Here is a 17,490-nt window from a genome sequence, read left to right as displayed (position 1 = left end):
CCTCCCAGAATTCAGTTCTGTCTTCTCCACCCACATACGTTCTGCCCTATCAGGCCAAGCAGTTTCTTTATTGATTAACCAATGAAAGCAATACATAAGCAGAAGGACCTCCTACACCAGATAATTCTAACCAAACAAAGGAAAGACCTCTATGAAAAGAATGTTAAGTCTCTGAGGAAAGAAATTGAGGAAGATATCAGAAAATAGAGAGATCTCCCATACTTTTGGATAGTTAGCATTAATATGGTAAAAATGCAAACTTAACAAAAGCAATCTTCAGATTCAATACAATTCATATCAAAATCCCTTTGAAAGAACAATACTCAACTTCATATGGAAAAACGAAAAACCTAGAATAGTTAAAACTGTCCTGTACAATAAAGGGACTTTTGGATGCATCACCATCCCTGACTTCAAGCTCTACTATAGAGCTACAGTAATAAAAACAGCTTGGTACTAGCATAAAAAGAGACACATGGATCAATGGAATCGAATCAAAGACACAGACATAAATCCATACACCTATGAATACCTACTTTTGACAAAGAAGCCCAAAAATTATACAATAAACAAAAGAAAGTATCTTCAACAAATGGTGCTGGCACAACTAGATGTTGACATGTTTGTTTGTTTATGCCAAGATAATGCTGAAGCATGCACGGGCAGCCTGTATATAGGGGTCCTGTTGAAATTATCCATATAGGGTTTCATGGTTTATGTTGATAAAGACAGCTGACCAGGTCTTTTCCTCAAGAGGGCACCAGATCTCATTAAGATGGTTGTGAGCCATCAGGTGGCTGCTGGGAATTGAACTCCAGACCTTTGAAAAAGTGGGCAATGCTCTTAACTGCTGAACTATCTCTTCAGCATCTTCAACAAATGGTGCTGGCATAACTTGATATCAACATGTAGAAGAATGAAAATAGATACATATTTACTCCCATGCACAAAACTCAAGTCCAAGTGGATCAAAGTTACACTGAACCTGATAGAAGAGAAGGGATTAAGTAGCCTTGAATACACTGGCACAAGAGACTACTTCCTGAATATAACACCAGAAGCACAGACACTGAGATCAACAATTAATGAATGGAACCTCCTAAACTGAAAGCCTTCTATAAGGCAAAGGACACAGTTAGTAAGACAAAATGGCAGCCTACCAAATAGGAAAAGATCTTCACAAACCCCACAACTGACAGGGGACTGATCTCCAAAATATATAAAGAACTGAAGAAACTGAGCATCAGAATATCAAATAATCCAATTAAAAATGGGGTATAGAGCTAAACAGAGAACTCTCAACAGAATAATCTAAAATGGCCAAAAGACACTTAAGGAAATGCTCAACATCCTTAGTCATCATGGAAATGCAACTCAAAATGACTCTGAGACAGAATCTTACAACTGTCAGAATGGCTAAGATCAAAAACACCAGTGACAGCCTATGTTAGAGAGAATGCAGAGTAAGTTGAACATTCCTCCATTGCTGGTAGGAATGCAAACTTGTACAGTCACCTTGGAAATCAGTAAGGTGGTTTCTCAGAAAATTGGGAATCAATTTACCCCAAGATCCAGCAATACCACTCTTGGCCATATACTCAAAAGATGTTCAATCATATCACAAGAACACTTGCTCAATCATGTTCACAGCAGCATTATTAGTAATTGCCAGAACCTGAAAACAACCTAGATGCCCCTCAACTGAAGAATGGGTATAGAAAATGTGTTACATTTACACAACGGAGTATTATTCGGTGATTATTAAAAAAAATAACATCATGAAATTTGCAGGCAAATGTATCAAAGTAGAAAAAAATCATCCTGAATGAGGTAACCCAGACTCAGAAAGACAAACATGGTATGTCCTCATTGATAAGTGAATATAAGATGTGAAACAAAGGATAACCAGGCTACAATCCACAGCCCCAGAGAAGCTAGGTAACAATGAAGACCCTAAGAGGGATGCATGGATTGCCCTGGGAAGGGGAAATAGATAGGCTCTGCAGGGTAAACTGGGAGTAAGCGNGGATGGAAGATGGGACCATGAGGTATCAGGATGGCCAAGTTGGCAGAGAGGCGGAGAGGGAGTAATGAAAGAGATATCTTGATAGAGGGGGACCATTCTAGCGTTAGGGAGAAACCAGGTGCCAGGGAAACTCCCAGGAAACCACAAAGGTGACTCCAGCGAAGACTCCTAGCAATAGTGGAGAGGGTGCCTGAACCAGGGCAGCAAGCACTATTAACCATGGAGCCATCTCTCAGCCCTTTTGAGCTAGTTTTAATTCATAATTTCTGATGGCTGAGAACATTAAACACTACTCCAAACCAGCCATCTTTATTTCTCCTTTTCAGGATATTAACCTTCATCAGGCGATGAAAGGAGACAGAGACAGAGTCCCACATTGGAGCACAGGACTGAAATCACAAGGTCCAAATCAGGAGCAGAAGGAGAGAGAGCATAAGCAAGGAACTCAGGACTGCGAGGGGTGCACCCACACACTGAGACAATGGGGATGTTCTATCGGGAACTCACCAAGGCCAGCTGGACTGGGTCTGAAAAAGCATGGGATAAAACCGGACTCGCTGAACATAGCGGACAATGAGGACTACTGAGAAGTCAAGAACAATGGCACTGGGTGTTGATCCTACCTACTGCATGTACTGGCTTTGTGGGAGCCTAGGCTGTTTGGATGCTCACCTTACTAGACCTGGAAGGAGGTGGGACGCCCTTGGACTTCCCACAGGGCAGGGAACCCTGACTGCTCTTCGGGCTGATGAAGGAGGGGGAGTTGATTGGGGGAGGGGGAGGAAAATGGGAGGCAGTGGCGGGGAGGAGGCAGAAATCTTTAATAAATTAATTAATTAAAAAAAGACTCAAAAAAGAATTCATTAGTCTATTGGTATATTTAGTATTTTTGCTCTTCAGTTATGACAATATCCCATATAATATGTCTTTATCTGATGAAGAGTTGTCAAAGGTGTTTTCCAATGCAAAGGCTCTCTATTCACTAGGATGATTCCCTTGCTGTATAGAAACTGTTAAATTTCGGGCTGGAGAGATGGCTCGTTAAGAGCATTGCCTGCTCTTCCAAAGGTCCTGAGTTCAATTCCCAGCAACCACATGGTGGCTCACAACCATCTGTAATGGGGTCTGGTGCCCTCTTCTGGCCTGCAGGAATACACACAGACAAAATATTGTAGGCATAATAAAGAAATAAATATTAAAAAAAAAAAAAGAAACTGTTAAATTTCATGAAATCCCTGTAGTGTTTTGAATGAAAAATGTCCCCCATGGTCTCTGGCATATGGATTTTGTCCAAGTACTGGTAAGAGAAGAGAGTGGAGACCCTTGGTTTTAGGAATTTAGAGGAATGCCTTCTGTTTCCCCCAGTTTGTATAATGATAGCTGCTGTGGGAAAAGTTTCTGTAAGGCAAAGGACACCGTCAATAGTACAAAGTGGCAGAATAAAAAATGAAAAAAAATTTTTTTTGTTTTTTTTTTAAATATTTATTTATTATGTATACAATACAATATTCTGTCTGTGTGTATGCCTGTAGGCCAGAAGAGGGCACCAGACCTCATTACAGATGGTTGTGAGCCACCATGTGGTTGCTGTGAACTGAACTCAGGACCTTTGGAAGAGCAGGCAATGCTCTTAACTGCTGAGACATCTCTCTAGCCCTGGAAAATTTTTTTTATCAATTCCACATTCGATAGAAAATTAATATCCAAAGTATATCAAGGACTCAAGAGAATTGGTATACAAAAACTAAAAGAACCCATTTTAAAACAAGGTACCAATCTAAACAGAGATTACTTAATAAAGGAAACTCAAATGACTGAGTAACACTTAAAAAAATGTTACACATCCAAAGCTGTCAGGGAAATGCAAATAAAAGCAGTTTTGAGATTCCATCTTACACCTGTTAAAACAGCTAAAATCAATAATACAAGTGGTACTTCAAGTATGTGGAGCACAAGGAACACTCCTCCATTGCTGGTGGGAGTGCAAACTTGTACAGCCACTATGGAAATCAGTGTGACAGTTCCTCAGGATGGGACTCTATCCACCTCAAGACCCAGCTATATCACTCTTGGACATACACCCAAAGGACACTTCATACTGCATCCGGGACACTTGTTCAACTATGTTAATTGCTATTCTGTTCATAATAGGAAGAAACAACCTAGATGTCCCTCAAAAGAAGAATAAGTAAAGAAAATTGGGTATATTTACACATCAGAGTAATACTCAGCTGTTTAAAAAATAACATTGAGAAAATTGCTGGCAAATAGATAGAGCTAGAAAAAGTCGTTCTGAATGAGTAACCCAGACTCAGAAAGATAAGTATGTTATGTATTTGTTTATATCTGGATACTAGCCATTAAATAAATGATAACCAAGCTACCGTCCGTAGACTCAGAAGTTAGATACAGAGGAACAGACTAGGAGGGACACATGGTTCTCCTTGGGAGTGGGGAGAGGATAAACTTTATGGGTAGACTGAGCTAGGGTGAAGGTGGAAAGTGGGGGACTAGAACTGGAGCATCAGGTGATAAGGGGAGGAAAGATGGAAATTAGGGAGAGAAAGCTAGGATTGAAGAGCATTTGAGGGGCTGTATGAACTCTAATGCAGTGGGAACTTCCTATAAATATACAAAGGTGATCCTAATGAAGTCTCCAAATATTGAGCAAGAAAGAACCCCTACTGGCCATCTCTTGTCACCAAGTGAAGTTTCCAGTGCTAAGACTGGGTTTAATCCAATTGAGTTGTTGGCCAAAGGGGTCCTATGAAAACCCCTACACAACTCAGGTATTGCCAAGACAATATGTTGCTCTCCATAAACTGACAATAAGATTCCATTGTTGAAGACAACTCCCACACAGCTCACTGGACACGGAGAGGCCTAGCTGGGGCCTACATAGAACCTTCACCCCCACGTTCTAGTGTCTGTGACACAGAAAGGTACTCTGCAGGCTACCAAAAGAGAAAAGTAAACACCAACTCAACCACAAAACATTTGATCTACAAAATATGTTAGGGCAATGGTGGCACAAACCTTGTAGGATTGACCAACCAATGTGTGATTTGACTTAAGGACCACTCCATGAAATGGAACACAAACTGCACACTGCTTGAGTGTCCAAGACTAAGAGTCTAGATGGCCTAATGAACTAGGGTCAAAGCAAATAGTTCTAGTCTTTAAAAAAGTATCAATAAAATGACTCTTACTGATAATATGCTATACCAATAGATCAGAGGATTCCTCCTGCAGCATGGAAACAAATATAGAGACTCACAGTCAGACATTAGGAGGAAAAAGAGAGACCTTCAAATACTCAGCTATAAATGGGATGTCTCCATCAAATCTCTCCCCTCAGAGCTAAGAGAACCACCCCATGAAAGAGGTAGCAAAAGGGATATGGAGACAGAGAAGGTGAAAACACCAGAACAAGGCCCTCTGAAACGACTGAGGAAGGCTCATATGAACTCACAGACACTAACACAGCAACCACAGGACCCACACGGGTCTGCACCAGGCCCTCTGCATGTATACTATAGCTTTCATTTTTGTGCTTTTATGAGACTCCTCGGTGTGTGAACAAGTGGGTCTCTGATTCTTGTGCCTTATCTTGGGCTCTTTTATTTTTCTGTTGGCTTGTCTTGACTAATTTTAACATGATGGCTTTTGTTTTATCTTATTATATTTTATTTTGTTGTGTTTGGCTGTTATTTCCTAGAAGCTGCTCTTTTCTAATGAGAGACAGAAATAAAGTAGATCCAGATGGGAGAGGAGGTGGGAAGCACTTGGGAAGAGCAGAGGGAGGGGAACTGCATTCATATGAATAAATAAATAATTAATAAATAAATAAATAAATAAATAAATAAATAAATAAAAGTTTTAAAGAAAGACCTGTGTTCATACTATTAAGGCTTCCTGAGTACCAGTTTTCATCACTGCTACACTGGATGTTGCTACGCATGTTCAGTAACTCACAGAGTCTTTAGGCTCTGCAGTAGTGAACACTGGTCAAGGGACACTGGCTCACTAAAGCATGTCGCTTTACCAGGCCTTACCCTACTCCCCCATTCTCTCTTCCCTACTAACCCATTAGATTACATTCCTAAGGTTAGCCACCAAAGTCTACTCCCTTATTTGACCACTTCCTCCTCCTGAGGATGACTACCAAGGTCCACCTATCAAAGTACTGAAGTCCAGCAATCAAAAGTCCCATTTGGCTCACCTAATTAAAATACACATTTAAACACCCCCTTCTAACATGAGGTTTCCTTTTTTTTTTTTTTTTTTTTTTTTTTTTTCGAGACAGGTTTCTCTGTGGCTTTGGAGCCTGTCCTGGAACTAGCTCTGTAGACCAGGCTGGTCTCGAACTCACAGAGATCCATCTGCCTCTGCCTCCCGAGTGCTGGGATTAAAGGCGTGTGCCACCATCACCCAGCTCCCCTTTTTCTTTTATAAACCACCATTTTTCTATGTGCCACATCTGTCTCCTCTCTATCCAGAAGCAATCCTTTGTCCCTCCAGGACAAATACCTCTTCCTCTTCACCCTTGCTCCCTTCCCCTTCTCCCTTTTCCTCTATCTCCGGGTCTTTGTCTTTTATTCCCTGACCTCTGCTCCTCTGGGGAAAATATATTTTTGTGCTCAGAAATTGGTCTTGGGGGTCCTGAGCTGATATTGGTCCTTTCAGGGGTTCCAGAGGTGGTCCACCCACTGACCTCAAGCTCAGAGTTATCCTCAGCTGATGAGAACTGTTCTCAGCCATCAAGAACAGGACTAAGTTTATCCATGTACTTCAGTGCTTGAGCAGACTCCTCCAACCTTCACCCTGTGATGGTCCTGTTCCCTCTGGCTTTCACACCACTTTGTATGGATGCCTCTCATGCTGGTGCTGAGAGAGGTTAAATTCAGATTCTCTGGCTTGTGATTACTCCTTCCTCAGCCCTCCAAGGTATCTCAATTTTCAACAAGTTTTTATTTTTTTTCTTTCTCAAGATTGTGCCTGTCTACTGCCCCATGGATCATGATGAGTGACAAAACTGCTTGTTTGTTTGTTTGTTTGTTCTACTGTTGACCATCAGAAGAATCATCATCTCACTAAAAGCTACAATTTGTCTTGTTTTAAGACAAAAACATTTTCTGGGGAGACATAACACACACATTTACTCGCCCCAAGATAGGGAACCCACAACAAAGCAAAACATTGATACCACCAAAGTCAAACTTGATGAATCAATGTGTTTTACTGGGGTTACTGACAGGAAAATGGGCCAGTTACTTAGAGGAGCAGAAATGACTTAAAGACAGTTATATCACCAAAGCCCACAGCTCAGGAAGCTGAGAACCAGGAGCACACTGCACAGGCTGCAGAAAGCTCAATGTGGGAAGTGTCCCTTCCAGGTGCCTCACTTTGGCTAAACCTCTCCCAGGCAGCTCAAGCTGGTTCTGCTTCTTCTAGGCAGTTGGTCTGGTCTGAGAGACTATTTGTGGCTTGGTTTTGCTTCCTCTCAGAGGGGCTTTCCGCTTCTGTTATTTGCTCTGTCAGGAAGGGGCCTAGTGCATCTGTTCAGTTTCAAGGACTCTAACAAGACAGTTGATTGTTGATCTCCAGCTTCAGAAGTAGCACTGCAGGATGGAATGGTTCAGCCTTGGAGGAAACTGTCACCAATGTGAGGCTTATGAGGGATACGGGAGATTGTTCTGAGGACTTGTTTTGGATGTTTGGGTTGGTTGGTTTGGTGTGGTTTGGTTTGGCTTTACCAGAATCTGTCTGTATTACCTTTGAGATGCAGTTCCTGCTTCCCCTCCACCAGTAAAGGAAGTATGTGGCTGGGGCCCTGCATCTCTTGGTTTCCTTTAGGGTATGTTGCCCATCTTTGGTGCCACACTTTTGGTGTATCCTATCACTGCCTCTGTGAATCTTCAAAGGTCTTCCTCTTTTTATAAGAGTCTCTTTTTTTCTTGGCAGTTATCCTTAACCAGATCACAGTGGCAAATTCTGCTCTTCCATTTTACCCAGAATTCTCACTATCCTTTCTTCAGTAGTATGTCACATAATTCTGAAGCCAACTCTTACAGTGCGAGATGATTTATCAGTACATGTAACATGCTATGGATGCCCCATGATTTCTGGTCCATTCAGGACCCTATAGGAGACACTTTATTTGTACTATGTAAAGGTATCTGAACAAAGGGCTGACCCCCAGGCCTGTTTTCTCATATCTAAAGTAAAACTATCACCTGTCTAAAATTGACAAAGTAGGATAACATCTATGACACCGCCTGCAACAGGATTGGTGCAAAATAAGTGACTTTTCTAAAATCATAATTAAGGAATTTTGTATGTGCTAATAGGTACATTCAAGGCTAACTTTAAAAAACTTTTACTGTTTCCCCTCAAGGTGAACAATGATTTTTCTCCTAGCTTTCAGAGGTGGACCGAGTAACTGACTGCTAACAAAGAGAAGGAGGCTGTGTTCTAGGATACCACATTGAAGATTAGATCATAAAGAAGAACTGTGACCTCAGGCTTGGACACACTTCACTGTGCATTTAGATTCATATTCTGTGTGTGTGTCTCTCTCTCTCTATCTCTGTCTCTTTCCGTCCCTATCCCTCTGCATGTGTGTGTGAGTGTGTGTGTGTGTGTGTGTGTTCTGCCCTCTCTTCCACCCTCCCTGGGGAAAGCGGCTGTGCTTCCTTATAACACACAGCTCCTTGCAGAGACACCTTAGGGTTGTCAACAGTCATAGGAATGACCACTGAAAGCCAATCCTTCCCTGGTAGGACCTAAGATGACTGCAGCCTGGCGGACACCTGGTTACATTCTCCAGAGAGACCAGAACCTAGAACCAAGGCGATGAGCCACCAGAGGCTTCCTGATGCCTAGGAACCAAGATATGTTTTGAGTTGCATCAGCTAGATCACTAAGGAAGGGTTTGTTGGTAATAAAAAAATGATCATATGAATTTGATATGATTATAATTTGCTTTTACCTTCTTCCTTTAAAATCGGTCAGACCAAATCCATAAAATAGAGGAACTCCTAAATAATCAAGTTTCCTCTGTGCTGTCCACTTTTGAACTGCGAAGAAAAGTTAACAAAAAATGTGACTTAGAAAGGTATTTTTACTTTTGTATAGATGCTAAGACTTAATTATCTAACCAAAATAGTAATTAGACCTAAGAAAGTAAAAACAGAATAAAAATAGATATATCTATCTCATGGTTTCAAACTTTTTGTTTCCAGTACAATTAACACAAAATACGTGTTTGAAACAAAATTAATAGTACCATAAAAGACATAGTCTTACAAAGTAGATTGTTATCACTCATAAATATTTCTATTCATGAAAACAAGTCATTTCATTATATGCTAGCTAGGTTTCTACATGTAACACATGTTGACTACAAAGGAGAGCACTTAGTCTTAGTACTGCCTTCATTTCAAAGCCTACACCCATGTCAGTCTAAAAAGCACAAATTGAGCAGAAGAAGTACCTGACTCTGAAATTAAAAGTTATTTATTCTGTAAAACAACTGTTTTGAATAAATCTTGTTTACCAAAAAAAGATCATAATTGAATTGTTTAATCCAGTTAAACAATCAGGTAGTTTAATCACTGTTTTCACTTCTCTCCCATATGTGTTTCATGCTTAAGACAGCTTTCCTGATAAAACAATCAAATTTAATGGATTCTATTTGTCACTCTGACACCGTGGAAGCAGTTGGTGGAGACTATAGTCACAGTGTTTAGAAGCTTTATTAAGGAACCAAAGTTAATTATTCAGGCCAGATCCATCATTCTTTTTCCTGAACAAGATAGAGAGGACCCTGCCCATTCTAGTCATTATGACTCCTACCAACTCCCGCAGTGTCTCCCTTAGCTCTTAGAAGCCTCTCCACTGTCCTTCATCTCTGCCTGTACTCATTTCACATTCAGATCTCCAACTGGTCATTCTTATTTATGATTTCTAGCTCCAAATAACTTCTCAACATTCACCTTTCTACTGGTTTTGTAAATATCGCAACATGTAATCATTTTCACATACGTTAATGCACCTTTCAGCCCTCCCCTGTGTGTGTGTGCACGTGTGTGTGTGTCTGCACGTGTGCGTGTTGTGCTCTCCCGACTTTAGTTTTGTCACTATATACTTTCTATCTATGTTTTTTATAAAAGAAATAATTTCTTTCTACACTCTTTTACGCTTAGAGGATTCTTGATAATTCCACAAGTCAGCATGTTATGTAAAGTAGCAGAAAAACTTTGACTTAAAATATATAACCCATTATGTGTGCCATATCAAGATGTGTATACCATCTGTCTTGCTTTTATATGTTATAACAGTTCAGTATATCACTTTACAATAAATTTCATATGGAAAAGAATTTTCCAGAAGGCCAGAAAAAGACCAAAATATTTTTTTTTTAAATATTTATTTATTTATTATGTATACAATATTCTGTCTGTATGTATGTCTGCAGGCCAGAAGAGGGCACCAGACCTCATTTCAGATGGTTGTGAGCCACCATGTGGTTGCTGGGAATTGAACTCAGGACCTTTGGAAGAGCAGGCAATGCTCTTAACCTCTGAGCCATCTCTCCAGCCCCAAAAGACCAAAATATTAAGCCTCACTTTAGCAAGTCCATACACGGCATGGCTGCTTAGCTATTTGTACTTACTATATTCTCTTTTTGCAGCTCTCTGATAAAATTTAAGTTCTGAAAATAATGGCCCATTCTCTTGATATTCCTATGAAAAAAATAATAATTAAGTTCAATAGGAAGACTTATCCCAAAAATAAAACAAATTATATTTCAACTGTGAATATATAAGCATCCACATGCAAAATATGTAATAGTTATAGAATTCTTCTTCATCAAATAAGCACCAGATTTCTCCTTTAAAAAAAAACACTAAATAAACTTGAAAAGTCTCATTCTAGACAACATATTGTAGCTATCCCAATATATTCTTACACATGAAGGAAGTCTTCTGCAAAGATCTTCCTGAAAGCAATGAGAACTGTGTACATAAATAAGCACTGGCTGTATGCCAACATGTCTTCAGGCACCCTGGACTGTACCATGGGGTCCCCTCACACATGACTCCTTCACTAACTCAACTACATGTTATTCATTGTACTATGCCCACGGGACATGAACAGAAGTGGAATCCTAAACCACTCTTTCTACCTAAAAGAGTGGAGGAAAGACTGTACTTTTATGAAAATAAGGCAGAATGGGGGAAAAGTCAGAAATACAAGACTATAAATGTAAGAACAAAACTTACCACTTTTATTACATGTCTTGCATCTTTGCTTGGTTTATTTGTAGGGAAAGCTGCAGAAAAAAAGAGACAAGTGGAAAATAATAGTTATTCCAAAACAGTGCATATCTACCAAATCACAGAGAGATCTTAGATATAAGTCCATGAACTAGATTAACCCCAAAGCCTCTTACAACTGTGGCACCATCTCTACTTTATAAAAACTGCTGCTGAAGTTGGGGAAATGGAGTAAGTGTCTGACTGCGATCTGAAACTCATGTCTGTCTGACACCGAACATACTGCTTATCATATTCTATAGTCAGACATAAGAAATGAACAAATATGTTAATCACATGACCCAAGTGCAGGGGAAGGTAAGAAAGCTAAAACAGATGAGATTAAGCATGTTCAGGGTGTTCCAAGGATATAGTTCTCACGTATATGCCACAGTGGGCTTCTCATTGATGCAGCTGCCCAAATGACCCATGTTCCTGTAAGAAGTCCCTCATCCATGCTCCTGTAAGTAACACCAATAAGTTTGCTAAACCAGCTTTGTGTAGAATCTTTCCTTAGGTCTGTCACTGGCATCATATCTGGGGCTTCCTCAGGAAGTGGCATGGTGTATGAACACAACCCAACAAAACCAGAGAGATGCTAGAGAGAAACAATTGCAATGGAAGATAATATAGGCAACTAATTCTGATCTGTCTGTGGGTGGGATGCCAGAAGGGGCAGTCCTGATATGGCTGGCTTTACCCATGTTGAATGGAATGATGTGGCTTCTCTCTGTAGTGACAGTTGCATGTTCCCTGCTACGTTTTGTAAGACAAGCAAGCAAGCTCGACCAATCTGAGGAATGGAAGTGCTTGGGGGGAACATCAAGGTTGTCTTTCCTAACCTGGTATGGGGTGGCATGCCTCCTTGCCCCCAAACCAACTACCAATCGACCTGAAAATGTAGAATAATCCTTTGAGACCAGCATGTACAGGAGGGATCCTAAGCCAGATACACTGTTAGTTGTATGGTCTCTGTTGTGAGCACTAAAATAACTGAAGCTGACCTTCTGCCCAGAAAGAACTGGTCCAAGTAAGAAAAGAAAATGTGGGTGCTACTTTAATGTGGTAGGAGAGGGGCAGAAGTGAGGGGGTGAGGGCAAGTGTAAGTGTGAGATCCCCTTCTTGGGGTCCAAACTTGGACTCCGAGGGGTAATCAGTCTGTTAGAAAGAAGAGGGAGATGTCAAAGTGATAGAAAATATTCTTCTGGTCCAACCTCTTCACAGAGGAAAGGAAAATCCATGAGTCTGCATCCACATGGGGGCCTGAACCATGGCCCAATAGAGAAAATTATAACCCTCACAGGTACTCTTCACCTGAACTACATGAATGGAAAGGGAGAATTAGGAAATGAAGGAGCCCACGCCCAAGCCTGACTCATGAGGTTATTGAACATATAGTGGATGAGGTCGGTCTGAGTGACATGGGAAAAGAAAAAAAAGTATGCCATTTCCCATCCCTTCTTGAAAGCAAGGCTGCATAAGCATGCACAATCACTCCCTGATTGACTGGCTCCTATGAGTCATTGGCCTCTGCTTCTCACCAGCTGAAGTTCCCATGAGCATCACTAACTGGAAAACACAGGAGGAGGACAAGTATTCCTGAGGGAACTGGACATGTGAGAGGCAGTGTTTGCTGCTTCCTTCTCTGAGCTAGTAGAACAATATTCACGGGAGACTTAAGAAAGAGGCCAATCCAGTAGGGACTAGGCAAGTGGTATGGGGTTTCAGGGACTTCACTGAACCTCATGGTGAGAACTGATCTTAAAAAGCTAGGAGGGGCTGTGGCACATCACAGCGATTTAGACAAGCATGTAAAAAATCAGGATTATACGGTACTAAAGCACTTGTCCAGGTTACTTAAGGGAAATGCATCAGCATATGGCAAGGCAGAGTTCTTAGGGGAAACAATCTGACAGAAAACCAAACTCTGTCCTAGTAAGAACAACCAAGGAAAACAACACAAATACAGCTTATGCCGGTGAGTGTGTGGAGTAAGGGGAAACACTCATCCATTGGTGGTGGGAGTGCAAACCACAGCCTCTATGGAAATCAGTGTGCAGTGTGATAGTTCCTCAGGAAGCTGGGAATATGTCCACCTCAAGGTCCAGCTACCCAACTCTTTGGTATATATCCACAGGACTATAATCTACTACAGAGACACCTGCTCCACTATGTTCACTGTTGCTCTATTCACAATAGTTAGAAACTGGAAAGAGTTTAGATGTCCATCAATCAATAAGTGAATGGAAAAAGAAAATGTACTACATTTGCACAATGCACTCAGATTGAAAAACAAAAAAAAAAAATAAAATTCACAGGTAAGTAAATGGATGGAACTTGGAAAAAAATCATCCTGAGTGAGGTAACCCAGAGCAAAATAGAAAATTATAATATGTATTCCCTTATATGTAGGCATTAGCTGTTAAACTATATATAAGCTTGCTACAATCTATATAACCACAGAGTTAGGCATAGAATAAGGGACTGGAGGAAAGGGAGAGTCTCGCTAGGAATGAGAAAAAACATAGATTACTATGAATTTAATGGAAGTGGGGAGACTGGAACTCGAAGATCAAACGGAGAGTGGATGTAAAGAGGAGCTTAAGTGAGGGAATATGGGGAAGGGCTGCAAAAACATAGGGGCTATACGTAAACCTATAAGATTCTTAAAATATATACATACATGAAAGAAAGATAAATTGTCATTATCAAATAATGGGGAAGGCAAAGACATAACTAGATATTTCTCACTACCAAATAAAACCTCAAGTGCCCAGAATGGGTTATATCTAAATGAGTTGTCGGCCAGAGGAAACCCAAAAATTCAAGACTATAGTCAACGCTATTTGTTGCTCTCTACAAACTAACGGTAAGGCTGTAATTGCTGAAGACAACAGCTACATAACTCACTGAACGTGAAGTCCGGCAAGTGTCTACTAAGAGCCTTCACTCTAACTGACTAGTGTTTACTACTCTTCACACTAACAGAGGAGAAATGTGGTTACATACCCTGAGATCTATAATGGGGGCATGCCTGCAAGATGTGCTAATGCAACATCTCACTATTGAGTGAGAGTAACCAACCACTATCTGATTGGAATTAAAGAGATTAGATAGACCATGGACCTATGAGAAAACCAAACACTACTATTCAGCTAAACTAACATAGCAATGTCTCCTAACAACATTCTGCTATAGTCATAGACCAGTGGCACAGCCATGTCTGATAGGAAAGACAGAAGTCATAAAGCTAGCAGAGCTGTTTGACAAAGATCCAGCAAAGCTGAGCCACATGATGGCCTCCATGCCACCTTTGGTTTTCATCTCCATCTGTTGCACATTTGGGAGACTTTTAATATGTATACAATCTGCGGATATTGAATTGATGGAAAAATTCTTATGACTCATTTATGCCTTCCCAGGAATGCTATTTCTAAACTTCCCTGAGACAGTCCTGAACTATTCCCCCACATTAGGGAGATATCCTTAGCTACTTGGAGGTCTTCCCTATGCCTTGGAGATTGTGACACACATAAAGAAGCCAGAAGTCTCTTTATGAGGCTATGAGACATTCAAGTAACATCTGTCCCTATATTTACCCAGGAACAAGACATTCAAAACAAAGTAAACTGAAAAAGGTCAACAAGATTCAGCAGACTAGACGAGTTGGCCACAGATCAGATTACAAGCGTCTTCCTACTATACACTCAGGAATATATGGCATATACAGCAGCAAAGTTAGCTTAGCTGAAGTTACCTCTGCCCTACACAGAAACTTACATTGATGAACAAAGAATGAAGTGGAAGATGATCAAAGTATGCAACATCAGGACCCCCCCCCCTTTCTTAGAAAATTAGCACATGCAGAGCCACCTTGGTATCATATGACCAAGGAACAACAGAATGCCAGGATTAGACCTATAGACAAATTCTATAAAGATATAAAATGTAAATATTGTATTATGCCAGAATTTGAATAACAACTGCAGCACCTTTGGCCTGAGGATATTTCTTGGGCACTCCGGCCATTAAGAGTTAATAATAAATTACCTGGGACATGGCAGTAAGCCTGGGAGGGTTTGATGATTGTTTTGGTCTAATGTCCTTGAAGCCACAAAAGCAACTAGCCTGAGAACAGCTTGTTATATGCCTCTAGATTTTTAAAAATTGGCTTATGGAGTTGATAAGTAAAACTGGTTATCAAAGATAACTGTTTATCAATGAAAATGGTAACTCTGTCCTGTCATAGTTTATCAATGATGACTAAAAGAGGAGCAAAAGGAAGTGAAACACATGTCAAAAAAACAAAAATGACGTGATCTGTGTTTTGGAATACAAAAATGTATTTCTACTTACTAAATTCTGTATAACTAAAGAAGCACTCTGGCTGCCAGATAGTCAGGATGCAAGATTCTCCAGACCACCACTGGCTCATTTCCTTCCCTCACCAACTCCTTATAACCTCTGCTGGGACCTCTGTCTCCACCAGGGATATGCTTTCTCTCGGTCCATCTCTCCTAAAACAAAGCTAAGAAGTGTCCTAAGTCTGATTCTTCCTGTGGCTGCCCTTGCATCCACCCATCTTCATGCCCTGCCCTCATTCAGAGCTGGACTCTGGCAGATCAGTATCTTAATCAGCCAACATCGAAGAAGCTTCCTAAAAGAGGTGGGAACTAATACAGAGACTGGACACCTAGAACACTCAGTCTTAAATGGAATGTTTCCATCAAATCCCTCTTCTTGGGGCTCAAATCTGCAGAAGAGAAGGGGGAAAGACTGAAAAAACCAAGCGGGATAAAAGACACCAAGGAAACAAGGCCTTTTACACACACGAGGACCGGTGCATATGAATTCACAGAGATTGGCAGCATGCACAGGGTCTTTACAGGTCTAAGCCAGTACCGAGACAGGAAGTAAACACCAAGCCTCATCCCTAACCTAGAACCTATTTCCAATTGATAACCAAACACTGCTGTAGGAATTCCTACAGCCAGTAGCCTTTAAGTTGCCCACCCTCTTGGGCGTGGCCTCTTATACTATAAATGCCAATGTAAAGCGTGCAGTCACTTTCTCATCCAGCTGTAGGATTCGGTTGCTGTTCTCCATTCAGCAGAGAACTGTTATCTCTGAGTCTACCCCAAAATAAACAACCCTTTATTATACTCAATTCTGAGCTCGTATGGCATTTATTTTTAGCATCCATCTTCATCTGGCACCCACGTGGATCTGAATTCCACACCTACCGGTGGACCGCCTTAAAAGGCCTAAACAGCCCAGACAGTCTCCCACCCCTACCTGCTTGGCTTGCTTTCACCTACTAAGCAGTTTTTTGTAAAACCCCTCCACAACGGAGCTAATTGCGCACCGCGACTTGGAAATTTCCCAAGCTAGAGCACATTACCTACCCCACTGCCATGTTCCCTGCCACACTGTGAGTTGCACAGCTTCTGGTTTATGCTCCCTGATCCCGAGGTCTGGGCTCCTTGCTAAATGTATGGAATTGATTTAATTATTTTTAATTTGTCAAGCAAGGCATATTTGTCAGTATTTAACCAGTACCAAGGTGGAAAACCAAAGAGGCCCAAGGGCTGTTCGTGATGTCACCAGTTGGACCACTGGTCGTGAGTCTAGAATCAAAAGATACCTGCTGGACAATAAAGATTATTATACCTAAAACAATTTACCAGACCTCATAACACAGGTAAATATTTTATTAACTAATAAATCAATTAACTTGAAAGTTATATAATGCAGACAACATTATCATTGAGAATTTTAGTAACCCTTTTGCTACTACTATGGATTATATTCTGCAAGGCATATATGGTTATTATGATACATCCATTTATTGGATATAGGGACTCAATTTTTTTCTTCATATTATATCCTTAAGAAAATCATTTGATAACAGAGCCAAGAATGAGGCGCTTTTACATGGGATAAAACCGGACTCTCTGATCATGGCGAACAATGAGGACAGATGAGAAGCCAAGGTCAATGGCAAGGGGTTCTGATCCTACTTCATGTTCCGGCTTGGTGGGAGCCTAGCCAGTTTGGATGTTCACCTTCCTAGACATGGACGGAGGGGGGAGGACCTTGGACTTTCCACAGGGCAGGGAACCATGACTGCTCTTTGGATTAGAG

At 40.9% G+C, this 17,490-nt stretch overlaps 1 protein-coding gene across 5 annotated transcripts in view; it reads right to left on the bottom strand.

The window, feature by feature from the left end:
* Vrk2 (VRK serine/threonine kinase 2) overlaps positions 1-17,490 on the bottom strand; it is a 142,409-nt gene that overhangs the window by 84,321 nt on the left and 40,598 nt on the right. For all 5 annotated transcript variants that reach the window (XM_050121695.1, XM_050121696.1, XM_050121697.1 and 2 more), the window contains 3 exons: positions 11,314-11,363; positions 10,704-10,773; positions 9,018-9,105 (listed from right to left, as the gene is read on the bottom strand). In XM_050121695.1, coding sequence (XP_049977652.1) covers positions 9,018-9,105; positions 10,704-10,773; positions 11,314-11,363 — 208 coding nt within the window. The remainder of the gene's footprint in view (positions 1-9,017; positions 9,106-10,703; positions 10,774-11,313; positions 11,364-17,490) is intronic.

The sequence above is a fragment of the Alexandromys fortis genome, unplaced genomic scaffold, assembly GCF_014885135.2.
Source record: "Alexandromys fortis isolate MF-2015 unplaced genomic scaffold, M_Fortis_MF-2015_v1.1 scaffold_169, whole genome shotgun sequence".
Taxonomy (NCBI): Eukaryota; Metazoa; Chordata; class Mammalia; order Rodentia; family Cricetidae; genus Alexandromys; species Alexandromys fortis.
The sequence above is the reverse complement of the archived record's forward strand: the minus strand, read 5'-3'. Positions and strand labels throughout refer to the sequence as shown.